This window comes from Oryx dammah, unplaced genomic scaffold (genome assembly GCF_014754425.2).
Source record: "Oryx dammah isolate SB20612 unplaced genomic scaffold, SCBI_Odam_1.1 HiC_scaffold_26, whole genome shotgun sequence".
In the NCBI taxonomy this organism is placed as follows: Eukaryota; Metazoa; Chordata; class Mammalia; order Artiodactyla; family Bovidae; genus Oryx; species Oryx dammah.
The window spans coordinates 67,058,049-67,077,452 of NW_024070210.1; the positions used below are offsets into that span (position 1 = coordinate 67,058,049).

General features: G+C 38.8%; 1 protein-coding gene across 3 annotated transcripts in view; it reads left to right on the forward strand.

The window, feature by feature from the left end:
* Positions 1-19,404, forward strand: part of FSIP1 (fibrous sheath interacting protein 1) — a 215,925-nt gene that overhangs the window by 26,723 nt on the left and 169,798 nt on the right. For 2 of the 3 annotated variants that reach the window (XM_040226965.1, XM_040226968.1), the window contains exon 6: positions 18,059-18,157. The exons of the other annotated variant lie outside the window; for it this stretch is intronic. In XM_040226965.1, coding sequence (XP_040082899.1) covers positions 18,059-18,157 — 99 coding nt within the window. The remainder of the gene's footprint in view (positions 1-18,058; positions 18,158-19,404) is intronic. 3 annotated transcript variants of the gene reach the window in all.

A 19,404-nucleotide genomic window follows, 5' to 3' on the forward strand; every position in this document is an offset into this window, starting at 1 on the left:
TCAGGGATCAACTGTATATTGTGATCTGCCTCCTCCGCTTCCTTCTTTTCTTTTTCTTCTTCTGAAGAAGTACTGTGAATCATATAACTTATTTTAACCTTCTTAGTAATGAATGTTTTAGTGATTAGGAACAGTTGGTGTTTTTTGGCAGGACACATTTTAAATCCTTTAAGCGACATCATCTAAATTGGTCAAATAGTGTTGCTTGGGCATTAGACTGGCTCTGAGTAGGGCTTCCAGGAGTGGGAATGCAGGGTCATATGTTAGTTCTATTAATCCTTTAAGCTACATCATCTAAATTGGTCAAACAGTGTTGCTTGGGCATTAGACTGGCTCTGAGTAGGGCTTCCAGGAGTGGGAATGTGGGGTCATATGTTAGTTCTATTTTTAGTTTTTAAAGGAAGCTCCCTATTGTTCCCCATAGTGGCTGCCCCAGTTTGCATCCCCGCCAACAGTGTAGGAGAGTGCCTTTTTCTGCACACCTTCTCCCGCGTTCATTATTTGTAGACTTTCTGATGATGGCCATTCTGAATGGTGTGAGGTGATACCTCATTATGGTTTTCGATTGCATTTCTCTAGTAATTAGTGATGTGATGGAGTGTCTATTCATATGCCTATTGGCCATCTGTATGTCTTCTTCGGAGACATGTCTGTTTAGGTCTTCTGTTCATTTTTCCTTTGGGTTGTTTGGTTTTTTGCTATTGGCTTGTATGAGCTGTTTGTGCATTTTGGAAGTTAAGCCCTTGTTGGTCACATTGTTGGCAAATATGTTCCCCCAGTCTGTAGGTTGTCTTTTCATTTTGTTGATGGTTTCCTTTGCCGTTCAGTAGGGAAAGACTGAAGGCAAAAGGAGGAGGGGACAGCAGAAGATGAGATGCTTAAATAGCATTGCTGACTCGGTGGACATGAATTTGAGCAAACTCTAGGAGATAGTGGAGAACAGAGGAGCCTGGTGTGCTGCAGTCAATGGGGTTGCAAAGAGTTGGACACAACTTAGCGACTGAAAAACAGTGATCAAAATCTGTATTCTAGAATGCAGGAGTTAAATGCTGATTTCTCCACTGAGGCATTTCTAAGAGGCCACACTTGCTGTGCTTGACTCTGGAGCAAGGACTTAAAGTCAGGCCTTTCTGTAAGGGAATCCATGGTAGTAGCCTTCTAACATCAGCCTTTTTGGTCACAGGGTTCACTACTGAGTGAGCTTTTGGCCCTGGAGGGTAAGATGTTTGTTTTCATCTGGCCTTCACAAATTTGGGCTATCAAATATATTTAATTTTTAAAGCCCATGGAAGGTCTATATGGTTAAGTCAATCCTAAAGGAAATCAACTCTGAATATTCATTGGAAGGACTGCTGCTGAAGCTGAAGCTCCAATACTTTGGTCACCTGATGTGAAGACCTGACTCAGACAAGACCCTGATCCTGGGAAAGATTGAAGGCAGGGGGAGAAAGGGGTGACAGAGGAAGAGATGGTTGGATGGCATCACAGACTCAATGGATATGAGTTTGAGCAAGCTCCAGGAGATGGTGAGGTACAGGGAGGCCTGGTGTGCTGCAGTCCGTGTGGTTTGCAGAGAGTCAGACGTGACTGAGCGACTGAACAGCAACAACAACATGGGGTTCACAATTGTATCTCTGGAGTCATGTGACTACTGTAGACCCTGAGACATTTACATGAATACTGATATTCTAACATGGAATCTTCATAGCCTTCATGAGCTGAAAGCTGGAGTTACTAGAGGCTTAGAAGCTATAGCCAGAGAAAGTCATTGCTTTAAATATTATTATTTCAAAGTTTCAATTTTTAGATTTTGAATTCTTAGTTGATTATTATGTATTGACAGTGTTTGTTGTGTGCAGAGCAGATAAGATGTAAAAGTAGGGTCAGTATAAAAGGAAATGGGATCAAAGACACTTTTGGGTAAGCCAAGTGTCTGTTGTTTTTCATTCTTGCTGTTGTCTGTCTTGATTAGTTCACACTTGACCAATTCACCAGAACGAAGAGACGTTATTATTGTATTCCTTGTTCTTCAGATTTAATTAGATTTTTTTGATGACTAGCCTTTTATAGGAGGCGAATTTCTTTCTTTTCTTTCTTTTTTTTTTTACAATATTGTATTGGTTTTGCCATACATTGACATGAATCTGCCACAGGCGTACACATGTCCCCATCCTGAAACCCACCTCCCACCTCCCTCCTCATCCCTCTGGGTCATCCCAGTGCACCAGCCCCGAGCATCCTGTATCATGCATCGAATCTGGACTGGCGATTCGTTTCACATGTACATGATTCAATGCTATTCTCCCAAATCGTCCCACCCTTGCCCTCTCCCACAGAGTCCAGAAGACTGTTCTTTTTTTTTTTTTTTAATTTATTTATTTATTTATTTATAATTTTTACTTTACAATTCTCAGAAGACTGTTCTATACATCTGTGTCTCTTTTGCTGTCTCACATACAGGATTATCGTTACCATCATTCTAAATTCCATATATATGCGTTAGTATACTGTATTGGTGTTTTTCTTTCTGGCTCACTTCACTCTGTATAATAGGCTCCAATTTCATCCACCTCATTAGAACTGATTCAAATGTATTCTTTTTAATGGCTGAGTAATACTCCACTGTGTATATGTACCACAGCTTTCTTATCCATTCGTGGGCCATCTAGGACATCATGGACATCTAGGTTGCTTCCATGTCCTGGCTATTACAAACAGTGCTGCGATGAACATTGGGGTACGTGTGTCTCTTTCAGTTCTGGTTTCCTCGGTGTGTATGCCCAACAGTGGGATTGCTGGGTCATAAGGCAGTTCTATTTCCAGTTTTTTAAGGAATCTCCACACTCTTCTCCATAGTGGCTGTACTAGTTTGCATTCCCACCAACAGTGTAAGAGGGTTCCCTTTTCTCCATACCCTTTCCAGCATTTATTGCTTGTAGACTTTTGGATCACAGCCATTCTGACTGGCGTGAAATGGTACCTCACTGTGGCTTTGATTTGCATTTCTCTGATAATGAGTGATGCTGAGCATCTTTTCATGTGTTTGTTAGCCATCTGTATGTCTTCTTTGGAGAAATGTCTATTTAGTTCTTTGGCCCACTTTTTGATCAGGTCATTTATTTTTCTGGAATTGAGCTACAGGGGTTGCTTGTATATTTTTGAGATTAATTCTTTGTCAGTTGCTTCATTTTCTATTATTTTCTCCCATTCTGAAGGCTGTCTTTTCACCTTGCTTATAGTTTCCTTTGTTGTGCAGAAGCTTTTAATTTTAATTAGGTCCCATTTGTTTATTTTTGCTTTCATTTCCAGTATTCTGGGAGGTGGGTCATAGAGGATCCTGCTGTGATTTATGTCAGAGAGTGTTTTGCCTATGTTCTCCTCTAGAAGTTTAATAGTTTCTTACGTTTAGATCTTTAATCCATTTTGAGTTTATTTTTGTGTATGGTGTTAGAGAGTGTTCTAGTTTCATTCTTTTACAAGTGGTTGACCAGTTTTCCCAGCACCACTTGTTAAAGAGATTGTCTTTACTCCATTGTATATTCTTGCCTCCCTTGTCAAAAATAAGGTGTCCATAGGTGTGTGGATTTATCTCTGGGCTTTCTATTTTGTTCCATTGATCTATATTTCTGTCTTTGTAGCTTCTTTCTGGCTCTTTATATCATAGACATATATTCATTAGTCACACATATCTGATTTTTAAAAATCTTAAAACCCAAAAGAGATGGCATTTAGTATGTGCTAAGTGTCCGACTCTTTCTGACCGCATGGACTATAGCCCACCAGGCTCCTCTGTCCATGGAATTCTCCAGGCCAGAATACTGGAGTGGGTAGCCATTCCCTTCTCCGAGGATCATCCTGACCTGGGGATTGAACCCAGGTCTCTTACATCTCCCGCATTAGCAGTCGAATTCTTTACCACTAGCACCACCTGGGAAACCAGCATTTATTATAGATTATGTTATTAGCCTAATTATACATTTTGAAACATTTTACATAACATAAATTATTAGTTTATTCCAAAAGAGGTAACTGCTGGAATCTTTAGTTTATGAAATGTATTATTAGCACATGTGAAAGAAATGAACAGAAAAGCAAGAGTCTGATTTGACCGCGTGACACTAATTTTGACAGTCTCATATTTCTACTATTACAACATAGCCTCATATCATGAAATGGTGTGACACTGCTTATATCTGTTCCATCCTGAGGGTAGTTTCTTTCCCAGATAATTCTCTGAACTTCAACTATCCCCTCTTAATTAAAAATGTAAAAAATTTAAAACTTTAGCAATTATTTTGATCAAACCAATAATAGCCGTAAAATTTAAAGTAAAGTGTTCCTGTAAAGCTTATTATGAAAACAAGAAACCTTTTGCTCTGTTTTCCTCCACGGTCATTTTTTTCTTTGTTACGAGGAAAGATCAATCCCTTGTAAACTGTCCAGTAGGTGGCAGCATCTAGTTAAAATAGTGCTTTAAGAGTACCTCTTGAAGAATTTAGAGCCAGGCTTATTTAGACTTGAACTTTAAACACACATTTACAATTATCCAGACCTACTATTTACCATTCTTTTAATTTTTCCCTTTTAAACTAAAGGAAAAATCTTAGAATGAGTATTCTTTATTTTCCCCGGTGATTTCCTTAACTTCTTACTTAAGAGGAATTCAAAGGACTTCAGGGTAGTGGCAGAATGGCGATTTCCAACCTGTTTTCCAGCCCCCCGAACATAAAATGCATTGTAGTCCCTTTCTAACATCACAAATAACCAACAGTAAAAAGAAAAGTTACTTGTGTATTTTTTATAGGTGCTAAACACAAATGAGGACTTGGCTCTAACAGAAAGCTAAAAGCCACATTAAATTAATTTTTTAAAACCATATTTTAGCTTTATAAATGAGATAATAACCCACACTGAGGTTTTGAAAGGGACAGTATTGTACTTTCTAGACGTCTCAGAAATATTTTAAAAGTCTGTCTCACCACATTTGTGAAGGATCACTTTAAAGTTTTCCTAGAGAAATATGAAATTACCGAACTAGGAGTTTTCCCTTAGTTTGTAGCATTTATCCGATGGATAGAGATAAAATTCGCTACTCTCGGAGACAAATATGTCAAATACGTTTTGGACAAAGGTTCTTCTTTTTTGCCTCTGTCACGTTTGTGCCTTGTGTTTCCAGCTCCACATGTATAAGTTTGGGTAAGCACAAAACAGTGACATGTTAATCAATTAGGTTTCTCAAAATTTGCAAATACCTCTTTTAAAGTGCTCTTCTGTGAAATTCAGGAAGTCGTTGCTTCTACTCTCAGATGTTAAGATGAAATATTCCAAGAAAATTTGGTATTTTCTTTCTGCTCTGATTTGCAGAGGACCGGGGGAGAAAATCACATACCTGTGCTGACTGGTATAGCTAAGGAGTCTTGTTTTTTAACCTCTGCTGGATTCGCAGTATAGCTTAGTAGTTTCTCTTATATTCTCCAATATGGCTCTTCTGAATTATTACTGTGTGCTTAAGGGTTCCCTTACCCTGCTGCTCTCCACCCGGGTGCCCTTTCCCAATAAAATCTCTTGCTTTGTCAGCACATGTGTCTCCCCAGGCAGTTCATTTCCGAGTGTTAGACAAGAGCCCAGTTTCAGGCCCTGGAAGGGGTCTGCCTTCCTACCACAAATGGTGACTCTGGTGGGGACTCTTCTTCGCTGAGACTGACATCCTGACCACTCGGGGTACTCAGGAGCCAGCTTGCCTGCCAATGGACCAGACCCAGCGGCTGCAACTGGGTCCCTTTTGTCCCTGGTCTCCTCCTGACTCGGACAACTGGCCAGAGTGCCCCGAACGGTAAGGAACAAGAGACTTTATTGACCTCTCTCCCCTTGCCTCTCTCTTTCCTCTCCTTAACCCTTCCCTTAACCCTTCCTTCCCTGTTTTTCTAGTCCTCCTGTTTTCCGGTCCTGGATGAAGGAATCTGGTCTAAGGGCCCTCAGCCTGAGCTGAGAATTGGAGACTGATCACCTCCTCTTGGCAGAGAACTCGAATTCTGTTTCTACTCTGGTCTGATTTCTGGTAGGGCCGAGTTCCAGTCCTCCCTTCTCTGGGGGCCCAGGGAAAAGTCCCATAATGCCTGGGTATCTATAGGTGACAGGAGACGTCTGTAAGGCCACCCCTTTCACCCCCCCTCTCCCGCCTCCTCCCCCTTCTTCCTCCCTCCTGGCTTCCTTTCCTCCCTTGAAATCTTTGATGTTAGTACTTGGATTCTTATATTTAATGGCTTCCCTGGTGGTGCAGAGGTTAAAGCATCTGCCTGCAACGTGGGAGACCTGGGTTCGATCCCTGGGTCGGGAAGATCCCCTGGAGAAGGAAATGGCAACCCACTCCAGTACTCTTGCCTGGAGAATCCCATGGATGGAGGAGCTTGGTGGGCTACAGTCCAAGAGTTGGACACGACTGAGCGACTTCACTTTCACTTTTAACCTCCAGTCCTTTTCTGCAAGTCCTTAGCCCAGGCAGTCTTGGTGTTCAGAGAAAATGGATCAACTGGGTGGGTCCATTCTTACTTTCTGCCTTTAAACTGCACTCTGACTGTGCTTCTCCACCCTCTTCCCTCTTCCCTTAAATGAGGATGTGTGCTCTTTTTTTCTAAGGCCGAAGTCAATAATATCCTGTGCCTTTCACTCTGCCCCTGGCTCCTGACCCATCAATTTTTCTCTCTTACCACCTTCACCTCTTTTCATCTCCTCTGGGTCCTTCCCTTCAGTTAACCACATTTAAATCTTTTGACTGTAAAACAGAATCAAAGAGCCCTCAAATCAACTAAGTGAAAGTCATTCAGTCATGTCTGACTCTTTGCGACCCCATGGACTATATAGTCCATGGAATTCTCCAGGCCAGAATACGGGAGTGGGTAGCCTTTCCCTTCTCCAGGGGATCTTCCCAACTCAGGGATTGAACTCAAGTCTCCTGCATTGCAAGCAGATTCTTTTACCAGCTGAGCCATGAAGGAAGCCCCAAATCAACTAAACATGCATATAAAACCAAATCAACTAAACATGCGCAAAAACCCTCCTCTGTTCTTCATGCTGCTCCCAAACAGGTACCCCTCTGTTTCCCTCCTCTCTTAGGGTCAGGTTTCTTGAACGAATAGTCTGCGCCTACTGGTGCTACCTGGTCAACTTCCATTTATTTCCCAACTGTATTTTCTTTTATCACTCTACAGAAACTACTTTATCAGTGGTCCTCCTAAACTTCTAAATCTAGTGACTTACTCCTGATTTTTATCCTATTTGATATCTCTGTAGCATCTGACACAGTTGACCCCTCATCAGATAGTAGCATTTTTACTGGATTCATCATTCCCCGCTGGCTCTCCTCTCCCTCTCCTTATATCCTCTTCCTTCTTTTGTATATTTTCTCTATCTTGGCGGATGGTTTCATCACCCCCCAGTGTCTGTGATGGCTAATTGTATGCGTCAACTTGACTGGATCACAAGATACCCAGATGTCTGTTTAAACATTATTTCTGGGTGTGTCTGCGAGGGTATTTCTGGAAGAGACTGGCCTTTGAATTAGTAGACTGAGTGGAGTGTATTACTCTCCAGATTGTGGGTGGTCCTCATCCAGTTGGTTGAAGGCTTGAGTGGAACTAAAATGTAGAGGAAAGGAAGATTTGCCCTCTCTGCCTTACTGTTTGATTTTCTCAGGCCCTCAGTGATAATTATTTTATTTATCCTAATTAGCTTTTGTTGTTTGCTTTGAGTTTTGTTAGTTTATAATCACCTGGAAATAACACAAAGTTTTTTTGTCCTTTCAATAATTATTTCTATTCTGAGAACTTTGTAAAGACTTAAGTGTTGAGATTTATGCAATGTATTTCAATATCTATTTAAATTATTGTAAAGTTTTTTCTTCTTGACAAACTGTTTCAAAATTAATAGGTTTAATTACTAAATTACTCTTTTGTTACTAGATCAATGAATTTCTTGGTTATGGAGGATTATTCTTTTAATTTAGTACCAGATATGAATGGTTGAATTTATTCAGAATTTTCACAACTATATTGATAAGTGAGATTAGCTGTGTGTATGTGTATATATGTGGGTGTGCCCATGTGTATGTATGTCATGGGGTAGCAGGTAGTGGTGGGGTTAGTAGTGGTTGTGTGTATGCTTTTTCAGGCTATGTTAACTTCATAAAATGAATGGAGCTGGCTGTCTATTTATTTCCATGCTTTGAAACAGTTGATATAACATGGGGATTTTCTGTTCCCTAAAATTTGAAAGATTTCACTGGAAAAAACCATTTGGTTCAAATAATTTCTTGGAGGCGATTCTCCGACTCTTTTCAGTGTCTTTCATATTTACTATTGTATTTCAGTTTACCAGTCTTCTGGAGTCAATTTTGGCAATATGTGCATGTCACTGAGATTTTAAAGTTTCCATTAGTGTTTAAAAATGATAATTCTCCTTCTTATTGTGTATATGCCCCATTTCTTACTTCTGATTTTGTTAAGTGTTTGTTTCTCTTTTTAATATAGAGTTTTCATAAAGTTAATTTTTAACTTTAGCAGTTTTGGATTTATAGAAAAAATACGAAGAAAGTACAGAGATTTTCCATATACCCACAACCAGTTTCCCTTTTATTAAGATTAGTATGGTACATTTGTTAAAATTAATGAACTGATATTGATACATTCAGTTCAGTTCAGTTCACTCACTCAGTCGTGTCTGACTCTTTGCGACCCCATGAATCACAGCACGCCAGGCCTCCCTGTCCATCGCCAACTCCCGGAGTTCACTCAGACTCATGTCCATCGAGTCAGTGATACCATCCAGCCATCTCAACCTCTGTTGTCCTCTTCTCCTCCTGCTCCCAATCCCTCATTTTCCAATGAGTCAACTCTTCGCATGAGGTGGCCAAAGTACTGGAGTTTTAGCTTTAGCATCATTCCTTCCAAAGAACACCCAGGGCTGATCTCCTTTAGAATGGACTGGTTGGATCTCCTTGCAGTCCAAGGGACTCTCAAGAGTCTTCTCTACCACCGTAGTTCAAAAGCATCAATTCTTCGGCGCTCAGCTTTTTTCACAGTCCAACTCTCACATCCATACATGACCACTGGAAAAACCATAGCCTTGACTAGGTGGATCTTTGTTGGCAAAGTAATGTTTCTGCTTTTGAATATGCTATCTAGGTTGGTCATAACTTTCCTTCCAAGGAGTAAGCATCTTTTAATTTCATGGCTGCAGTCACCATCTGCAATGATTTTGGAGCCCCGAAAAATAAAGTCTGACACTGTTTCCCCATCTATTTACCATGAAGTGATGGGACCAGATACCATGATCTTCGTTTTCTGAATGTTGAGCTTTAAGCCAACTTTTTCACTCTCCTTTTTCACTTTTATCAAGAGACTTTTTAGTTCCTCTTCACTTTCTGCCATAAGGGTGGTATCATCTGCCTATCTGAGGTTATTGATATTTCTTCTGGCAATCTTGATTCCAGCTTGTGCTTCTTCCAGTCCAGTGTTTCTCATGATGTACTCTGCATAGAAGTTAAATAAGCAGGGTGACAATATACAGCCTTGACATACTCCTTTTCCATTTGGACCCAGTCTGTTGTTCCATGTCCAGTTCTAACTGTTGCTTCCTGACCTGCATACAGGTTTCTCAAGAGGCAAGTCAGGTAGTCTGGTATTCCCATCTCTTTCAGAATTTTCCACAGTTTCTTGTGATCCACACAGTCAAAGGTTTTGGCATAGTCAATAAAGCAGAAATAGATGTTTTTCTGGAACTCTCTTGCTTTTTCGATGATCCATCAGATGTTGGCAATTTGATCTCTGATTATTATTAACTAAAGTCCATACTTTATTCAGATATTTAGTTTTTAGCTAATGTCCTTTTCCTATTCCAAGATCCCATTCAGGATACCACATTACATTTAGTCCTCATGTCTCCTTAAGCTACTCTGGGCTATGCACTTTCTCAAGCTTTCTTGTTTTTGTTGACCTTGGTGGTTTTGAGGAATACTGGTCAGGTATTTTGTAGCATGTCTAGCAGTTGTGACTTATGTCATGGTTTTCACATGATTATATTTGTGCTGTATGTTCTTGGGAGGAAGACCACAGAGTTGAAGTGCCATTTTCATCACATCACATTATATTACCAGGATAACATCACTGCTGATATTAACTTTGGTCACCTGGCTAAAGAAGTATGATATTTGCCAGATTTCTTTAATGTAAAATTTCCCAATATTTCCCCTTTTCCATACTATCTTCTTTGGAAGAAAGTTACTATGCACATCTGATACCTAAGGAGTGTGGATGTTATGTGTCACTTCTTTGATGGCAGAGAATTTACATAAATTATTGTGAATTATTCGGTGTGGGCATACAGGTTCATTCTCCCATTCGTCTAGTCTCCCTATTTATTTATATCACCATAGATGTGGATATTTGTTTTATACTTTGGATTATAATCCAATACCACTTTGTTTTATTGCTCAGACGTTTCCCACCTTTGGCCATTGGGAGCTTGTTCAGTTGACTTTGGGCCCCTTGGTCATATTTCCTCCATTGCGAGTTCTGTTGTTGTTGTGTGCACTCCCTTACTTTCTGCCACTATAAGATGCTTCAGATTCGTCTTCTATATTTTCTGCATAAGTCCTAGAAAATCAGCTGTTTCTCCAAGAAGCCCTGGTTCCTCCTATTGGAGAATGATACTGGAAACCAGATCTGGATGCTTGATCAATTTGTTGCTATTGGGGAGTTGTTGCTTCTGAGAAAGAAAGTATTTGTGTGTATGCTAACCTGTTATACACATATCTGTAAATATTTCTATGTATAACCATGTCTCTCTCTATTAAGCTAAATATAGGTTCATACTGATGTCTCTGAATTTATTACTTCATGGATCATTCTTGACTTTTCATCTTGCTCATGTGTAACCTACATTCCAACAGTGAAAAACCTGGTTCTCACCATTGGCCATCTATTTAGTTAACTGTTCAATTCTACTGTACATGTGTAGTGATATCAGAATTTTTGAGGATATAACCTAATCAACTGGAGTAAAAAGCTCACATGCAATTTCTATTGCCTCTAGTCTTGCAGACTATATTCATTTCCAGTTTACTTAAAATGAGCATTCTTCCCTCCATCCTCTTCAGTGAAATTAATTTGTACATCAGTAACACAGATTTTTTTTTTTTAACCAAATTCTGTATTTTGTCCTGGGATTTTATTACATCTTAAATAATCTTTTGATAGTTTGCGTACATTAAGTTTCACTCTCTGTGCTGTGAAGCTACAGGTTTCCAAGAATGCGGAGTGCCATGTAATCACTGTTATGGTATCATACAGAACAGGTTTACCACCCTTAAAGATCCCCTGGGTGAATCCCCATTCAACGCTCCCGTCTTCCACCAAACCCCTAGCCACCACTGATCTTTTTACTGTCTTTCTAGTTTTACCTTTTCCAAATATTGTAAAGTTGGAACCATTCTGTAAATAGCCTTTTCAGATTGGGTTCTTTAATTTAGCAGTATACAGTTAACATTCATCCATGTCTTTTTGTGATTTGATAGCTAACTTCTTTTTGTCACTAAGTAACATTTCGTTCTATGGACAATATCACTGTTTTTCTCTTCATCTATTGAATGATATCTTGATTGTGTCCAGTTTTTGATGATTATAAATAAAGCTTCTTAAACATTCGTGTGCAGGTTTTTGGGTGGACATAAAATTTCCATTTTGTGGGTTAAATATCCAGGAGCAGGACTGTTAAATCATATGATAAATGTCTAGCTTTGAAAGAAACTGCCTGTCTTCCATACTGACTGTACCATTTTGCATTCCCACCAGCAAAAATGAAAGTTCCTGTTGTTTTGCCTCCTTGCCAGCAAATGGTATTGTCAGGTTTTTGGATTTTATCCATTCTAATAGGTGTTTATTGGTATCTCATTGTTGTTTTAATTTGCATTTATATTTCTGTAATGGCAAACGATGTTCAGCATCTTTTCAGGTGCTTATTTGCCATATCTATATTTTCTTTAGTGAGTTGTCTGTCTGTTTTCTTATGGTTGAGTTTTCAGAGTTCTTTGTCTATTTTGGATATGCAGGTCCTTTATGTGATATGTGTTTTGCAAGTATTTTCTTTCAGCCTGTGGCTTGTCTTTTCTGCAGGGCAGAAGTTTTTAATATTAATAAAGTTTAAATCATCAATTTTTACTTTCATGGATCATACTTGTGGTGTTGTTTATAAACACTCATCACTAAACTGAAGTTCACATAGATTTTTATCCTATTTCTATAGTTTTGCATTTTACATTCGTGTTATAGTCCAGTTTGATTTCATTTTTGTGAAAAATGTAAGGTCTATGTCTGGCTTTTTTTTTTTTGCATGTGAACATCCAGTTGTTCCAGCACCATTTGTTAAAGAGATTATCCTCTCTCTATTCAGAAGTCTTGCTCTTTAATTAAAGATAAGTTGAAAGGATGACCCTATATGAGAGACAGCAAAAGAGACACAGATGTAATAGTCTTTTGGACTCGTGGGAGAAGGCAAGGGTGGGATGATCTGAGAGAATAGCACTGAAACATGTATATTATCGTATGTGAAACAGATCACCAGTCCAGGTTTGATGCATGAGACAGGGTGCTCAGGGCTGGTGCACTGGATGACCCAGAGAGATGGGATGGGGAGGGAGGTGGAAGAGGGGTTCAGGATGGGGAACACATGTACACCCATGGCTGATTCATGTCAATTATGGCAAAACCACTACGATATCATAAAGTAATTAGCCTCCAATTAAAATAAATAAATTTAAAAAAAAATAAAAAGCAGGCATTACTTTGCCAACAAAGGTCTGTCTAGTCAAAGCTATGGTTTTTCCAGTGGTCATGTGTGGCTTGAGAGTTGGACTGTAAAGAAAACTCAGTGCTGAAGAACTGATGTTTTCAAACTGTGGTGTTGGAGAAGACTCTTGAGAGTCTCTTGGACTGCAAAGAGATCCAACCAGTCAATCCTAAAGGGAATCTACTTGGAATAGTCATTGGAAGGACTGATGCTGAGGCTGAAGCTCCAATACTTTGGCCACCTGGTGTGAAGAGCCTTCTCATTAGAAAAGACCTTGATGCTGGGAAAGATTGAAGGCAGAAGGAGAATGGTACAGCAGAGGACGAAATGGTTGGATGGCATCACTGACCAATGGACATGAGTTTGCGCAAGCTCCAGGAGTTGGTGATGGACAGGGAAGCCTAGCGTGCTGCAGTCCATGGCGTAGCAAAGAGTCAGGCAAGACTGAGCAACTGAACAACAAATCACAGTTATAGGCTCAGAATAATGCTAGGCTCAGAATAGTTCTCAAGGAGGACTATTAAGCCAGAAAAATCAAGCTCCATTTATCTGTATGACTCTGGGTAAATTGCTTTGCCTCTCTGAGCCTGATTTACGTCATCTGCAAGTGGAAGTAATGCTACTCTGTATTGTGGTAATGCTATGAATGTTCAGCAAAATAATGGATGTAAATGAGACATTCACTAAATAAATAAATAAAGATAAGTTGAGTATGTTTTTCTGGGTCTGTTTCTGAACCCTCTGTTCTGTTGCAGTGGTCTCTGTGGCTGTTCTTTTACCAGTACCATGCTACTTTGATAGCAGTGAGTGTTTTCTGTTTTTAAAATTATACTTGAGGGTTTGTCTTTTTATACTTCTGTAAATCAATTTTGAATTTCTTTGTTAATTCTAGCAATTATCTTGATTATTTCTATTCTTGAACTTGTTTTGTTGTTTTCAGTTAAATTAGTTTCTTCATTTAAATTAGTTAAGTTCTTTTTATTTTCTCTTAAAATCTGTGTCTACTAGGGCTGCCATTAAAAAAATACCACAGACTGAGTGGCTTAAAGACCAGAAGTTTATTTTCTTACAGTTTTGGAGACTATACGTTTAAGATCAAGGTACTGGAAAATTCATTTTGGGTGAGCTCTCTTCCTGGCTTACAGACTGCTACCTTCTCACTGCGTCCTCACATGGCCTTTTCTCTAGGCCCAGGGGTAGAAGAGGTGGGGCGTGAAGATACCTCTTGTGCCTCTTCCTCTTCTTGTAAGGACACTGGTTCTACTGGATTAGAACCCTACCTAATAATCTCATTTAACTTTAATTATCTACTTAAAGTACAGCCACACTAGGGGTTAGGGCTTCAACATGAATTTTGGGGGTATACAGTTCAGTCCATAACAATGTGATAAAGGCATCATTGCTATGAATTTGTTTCTAAATATAGACTTAGCTCTATACTGCATTCTTTCTTACATGTTATTATCGTTATTCTCTACATGTTGTTACTGTACTCTTATTTCCTCATTGACCTTATAGTTAATTAGAAAATGGTGCTTTTCCTTTGTTCTCCAGAATCTTTTATAAGCCTTCTGCTTTAAAAGCCAATATAGAAATCTGTAATACTGTGGGCATTTTTTTTGATATTTTGAGTTTATTGAACTTTTCTCTGTAGTCTAACTGGGGTGGTTCTTAATTGCATGGGACATTTGGATGTGTGCATTAAAAAAATATTTGTTTTTATTTATTTGACTATGCCAAGTCTTAGTTGCAGCATGTGGGATCCAGCTCCCCGACTGGGGATTGAACCCAGGCCCCCTGCATTGGGGGCATGCAGCCCCAGCCACTGGACCACCAGGGAAGTCCCTGGCTGTGTGCATTTTTGGCTGGTGTCATGATGTGTGCTTTGAAGGGGTCTGTTTCTAATTCTTAGGGGAAAGCAAGCACTCCTGGTTCTCGTCCATGCTCCAGGCCAGCCATGCAATTGTATGTCATATGTTTCTGTGTGTGTATTAGGAGTAGGGGAGTGAGTGAAAAAGAGACAGGGAGAAAGAAAGGGTGAATATATCATGCCCTGTCTCCCTCAAAACATGCCACACTGCCATCGGTGCTTTGGAGCATCAGGAGTATGTGTGGAGCACTGTGAGTGGAGTCTCCTAGAATTCCAGGTGTTCAATGAGGCAGAGCCCCCCTGTGCTCTGGTTTCCCCATTTTCTTTGATGATCTCAGTCTAACTCCAGGATTTCACCTCCAAGAGGGTGAGTTCCAGGGAGCAGTCTCACTTGTGAGTCACTTGTGTCTACTCTAAACTCATGCCAGTGATGCTCTTCCAGATCTTTCCCTTTGTCTGGGATGGGCTTTCTTCCTTAGGTGACAGGAAGCAACTTAAATCAACCCTCCAATCTTCCTCTTTCAAGACTCGTATTAAAAATTGTGCTCAAACTTTTGAAAATTGTAAAACACTATAGAATTTAATGAATCTTTCATTCAGTAAAAAAATTAATAAAAAAATGGTGCTCAGCCCTTGATCTCTGAAGGGAGATTTCTTTTTTCCCTTTAGCTAAATGTTTGTGGTGAGGACATTTGAAAAACTGCCTATTGACTTTTAATTTTGATATAATTTCAGACTGAAAGTCTCAAAAGTATGAAGAATTCACAAATACCCTTTACGCAGTTTTTCCATGTACCACATCTTTTGTTGTCTTCTCTACAGACGGACACACACACAAATCAGGAAATTAGTATTGATACAATACTATGATCCATCAAGGCTTTATTCATGGTTCACCAGTTATCCCACTTAAATCCTTTCTACCAAAAAAAAAAAGTCAAGCTCTTTCATTGCGTTTAATTGTTATGTCTCTTTAGTCATTCTTTGTATTTTATGACATTGGCATTTTTGAAGACTATAGGTCTGTTATTTTGTAGACAGTTGCTCAGTGTGGGTTTGTTTATGTTTCCACAGTTTGGGTTCAGGTTATGTATTTTTGGCAGAAATCCCATAGAAGTGGTACTGTATTCTCAATGAATCATAACAGGAAGTGTGTGATGTCGATTGTTCCATTGCTGGTGATGTTAACTTTGATTATTTGGTTAAGGTGGTGTCTGCTAGATTTCTCCACTGTAAAGTTACTATTTTCCTTTTTGCACTGGATAAATTATCTTGTGGGAGGATACTTTGGGGCTGTTATCTTGTTATTCATTAATTTCTACTTGAATCAGTTATTATTATGGTGTTTATCAAATCATTATTTTCTAATCCCATCATTTTTCCTACATGAATTAGAATTTTTGGTTTGCTTTTTACTATAAGGAAGAGCTTTCCTAATGAAGGACTTTTATAATTTAGAAAATGCTTTTTTCCTCTCAAGAGGTTGAGTTTCTACAGTTGAATGTGTTCCTTTTACAACTGTTGTCTTTTAAACTCAAGGCTAAACTATGAGACCTTTGTGTTAGGGCTGTACCCTAGCTGTACCCATTCTGTCTGAGGCAGTGATATCCTGAGACTATGCGTGAAGAGCCATAGGGTCACATAAATGATTTCAGCTAAGAAGAACTCCTTGTTTAAAACCTTCAGTGTCACCTTGCTCTAATAGTTTTTTGTTTGGCAGGTTTTCATATTTTTAAGTCTCTATAGGTACTTTAGAATAAAATTAAGTGAAACTGCTATTAAGGAGGAATTATGTGATCAAAAATATATTACCATTTTGGGTATATGATGCAACTTAAACCAATAACAGAATGTCGCCAAATTGCTGACTTGCTGTATGCTTCAATGAATATTTAAGAGCCCTAATAACAATGGTTGCAAAAAAATTAAAGTTTGAAAAGAACTTCAAAACTTTTTGCCTGCTAAGTAGCTTACCTGTCTTCTTGTAAGGCTTACACCACTAATTTGCTAGATTACCTCATCAAACATTGGACAAGGATTATGGTTGTACTGTCGATCCTGGTGATGTGACACTACATTGTTATGAATTCCAAATTAGGGAATTTGAATTGATGAGTTTGTTTTTACTATCAGAAGTTGTATGTTTTGAATTTGTTGGTATTTGTGTCGTGGTGAATATATCTTGCCCATATCATCTCCAAGCAGGTGCTCAAGTCAGGTTTGTTTCAGAGGTAGGTGGTGAATCCTCTAATATCTTCAGGATATGTCACGTTTTCTTAAGCAAAAACACTTCTGTGCCACAGCCTGGCAGATTCTTTCATGTTAAGGCAAAGTGATATTTATTTATGTTAGCTGTTTCTTGTAAATATATGGTGTCTAAATTAGCTTAATAGAACATAAGACAAATTAAATTAAACAAAAAGGGTTAAACACAGTTTCTTAAATTTTTATGTGTAGTATCCCAAGAGAATCAAAAAAAGAAAGCTAACTGCCAAGTATCTCTCCAGTTTTCTCTCAAACACATTCTGTTATTTTAATGATGGATCATATATCTGAAATTTCACCTTGTGGATCTAAAATAAGGACTAGAAACACAAAATTATTCAATGTGTATATTCTCTGTTTTAAGAATGTTAGAATTTGGGTATATTATATCCAGGTAATTAATGTGATATTTTAGCACACCCTGGTGCATACTTCTTGCACAGAAGTTCTAGGGAAACTGTTGACTGGCTTTGATTTCTCGCTTTCAATGGCTCATGTGTACAAAGATGATTATCATTTCTATCTGAAAGTGACATTGTCTTAAGAAACGTGTAGAGGAAATTGAGGAATATTGCAGAGAACATTATTAGATCTTATCTGTTTTTTAAAACAACTGTCCACATAAACGATTCCTTATTTATTTTGTATGTATTGAACAAATGATTTTTTTAAAAATTCATTTATTTTTAATTGAAAGATAATTGCTTTACAATATTATGTTGGTTTCTGCCATATAATAGCATGAACCAGCCATAGGTTCCCTTCCTCTTGAACCTCTGTCTGACCTCCCACCCCATCCCACCCCTCTAGATTGTTACAGAGCCCCAGTTTGAGTTCCCTGAGTCATACAGTAAATTTCCACTGGCTACCTATCTTACATATAGCAGTGTGTATATTTCCATGTTACTCTCTCCATTTGTCCCACCTTCTTCTCCCACCACCGCTTCCCCATGTCCATAAGCCTGTTCTCTATATCTGCGTCTCCATTGTTACCCTACAAATAGATTAATCAGTACCGTCTTTCTAGATTCCATATATATATGTTAACATATGATATTGAGCAAATGATTTTTAAATCACTAGATCCTTCTTGTAACAAGCATGAAGATACCTTTTTCTCGGTGTTTCACACTCAAGTTCCACCAGAAAACTATGAAAATCATATACAGAATGTCAAACAAGGTATGTGATTTTATATATTGTCACAAGAAGATACTAGCTATATACAAATATTCACAGATGAAATGATTTGATGTGATTTAATTCAGTGGTGAGGGGAAGTAGGTGAGGTTCTAGATGAAACAGGATTGGTCATGAGTTAATCATTATTGAAGTTAGTTGTTGAGGGTTCATTATAATAGTCGTCTTTCGGACATTTGAAATTTTGTGTAATAAACAGTTAAATCTGGCTGCTAGTAATGGAAATCTAGTTTAAGCGAAAAAGAAAATTTACGGAAAGAATCTTCCTGGTAGATAGCTTCTTTGATTCCTAAGATCATATCCTTTCGCTAGTCATTGGGTGAAGGTGAAAGTGAAAGTGAAGTCGCTCAGTTGTGTCCGACTCTTTGTGACCCCATGGACTGTAGCCTACCAGGCTCCTCTGTCCATGGGATTTTCCAAGCAATAGTACTGGAGTGGATTGCCATTTCCTTCTCCAGGGGATCTTCCCAACCCAGGGATTGAACCCGGGTCTCCCGCATTGTAGACAGACACTTTACTGTCTGAGCCACCTGGGAAGTCTGGAGTCATTGGGAGGGTGATTCAATTCCATAATCCTAGAGAAGAGACCATGATCTGTCCTGGGTTAGGTGCCCACCCTTTGTGCAACCAATTCATCCAACCCAGCAAGAGTTGGGGTCACTACTGGGACATGGTAACTTCTACCTTGGATCACTCCCAGGATGGAGAGGAGAAGAGGACATTTCTAGGCAGATAGTTTCTACCAGACTATCTAAGATTTTTTCCTACAATGTATTAAAAGTGTATTTTATTTATTTATTTATTTATTTTAAAAGTGTATTTTAAAGAAACTATTATAAATGTAGACAAAGATGCATTTAATTTGATTTATTTTAATGTGTTAAGAGAATAGGAAACTTCAGCTGAATGAATAAACTTCAGATTTCAGTTAAAAAGGCTATATACAACTTGGATTATGGGAAAGAGTTATATGTTTTATATCTAAGAAGGCCACTCACCAAAAAATAACTCCTACTTTAACTGTTGGTGTTTGTACAGTTGCTCAGTCTTGTCCAACTCTATACTACCCCATGGACTGCCTCCAGGCTCCTCTGTCACTGGAGTTTTCTAGGCAAGAATGCTGGAGTGGGTTGCCATTTCCTTCTCCAGCGGATCTTCCTGACCCAGGGATCAAACCCAGGTCTCCTATGTTGCAGGCAGATTCTTTACCATCTGAGACACCGGATTGA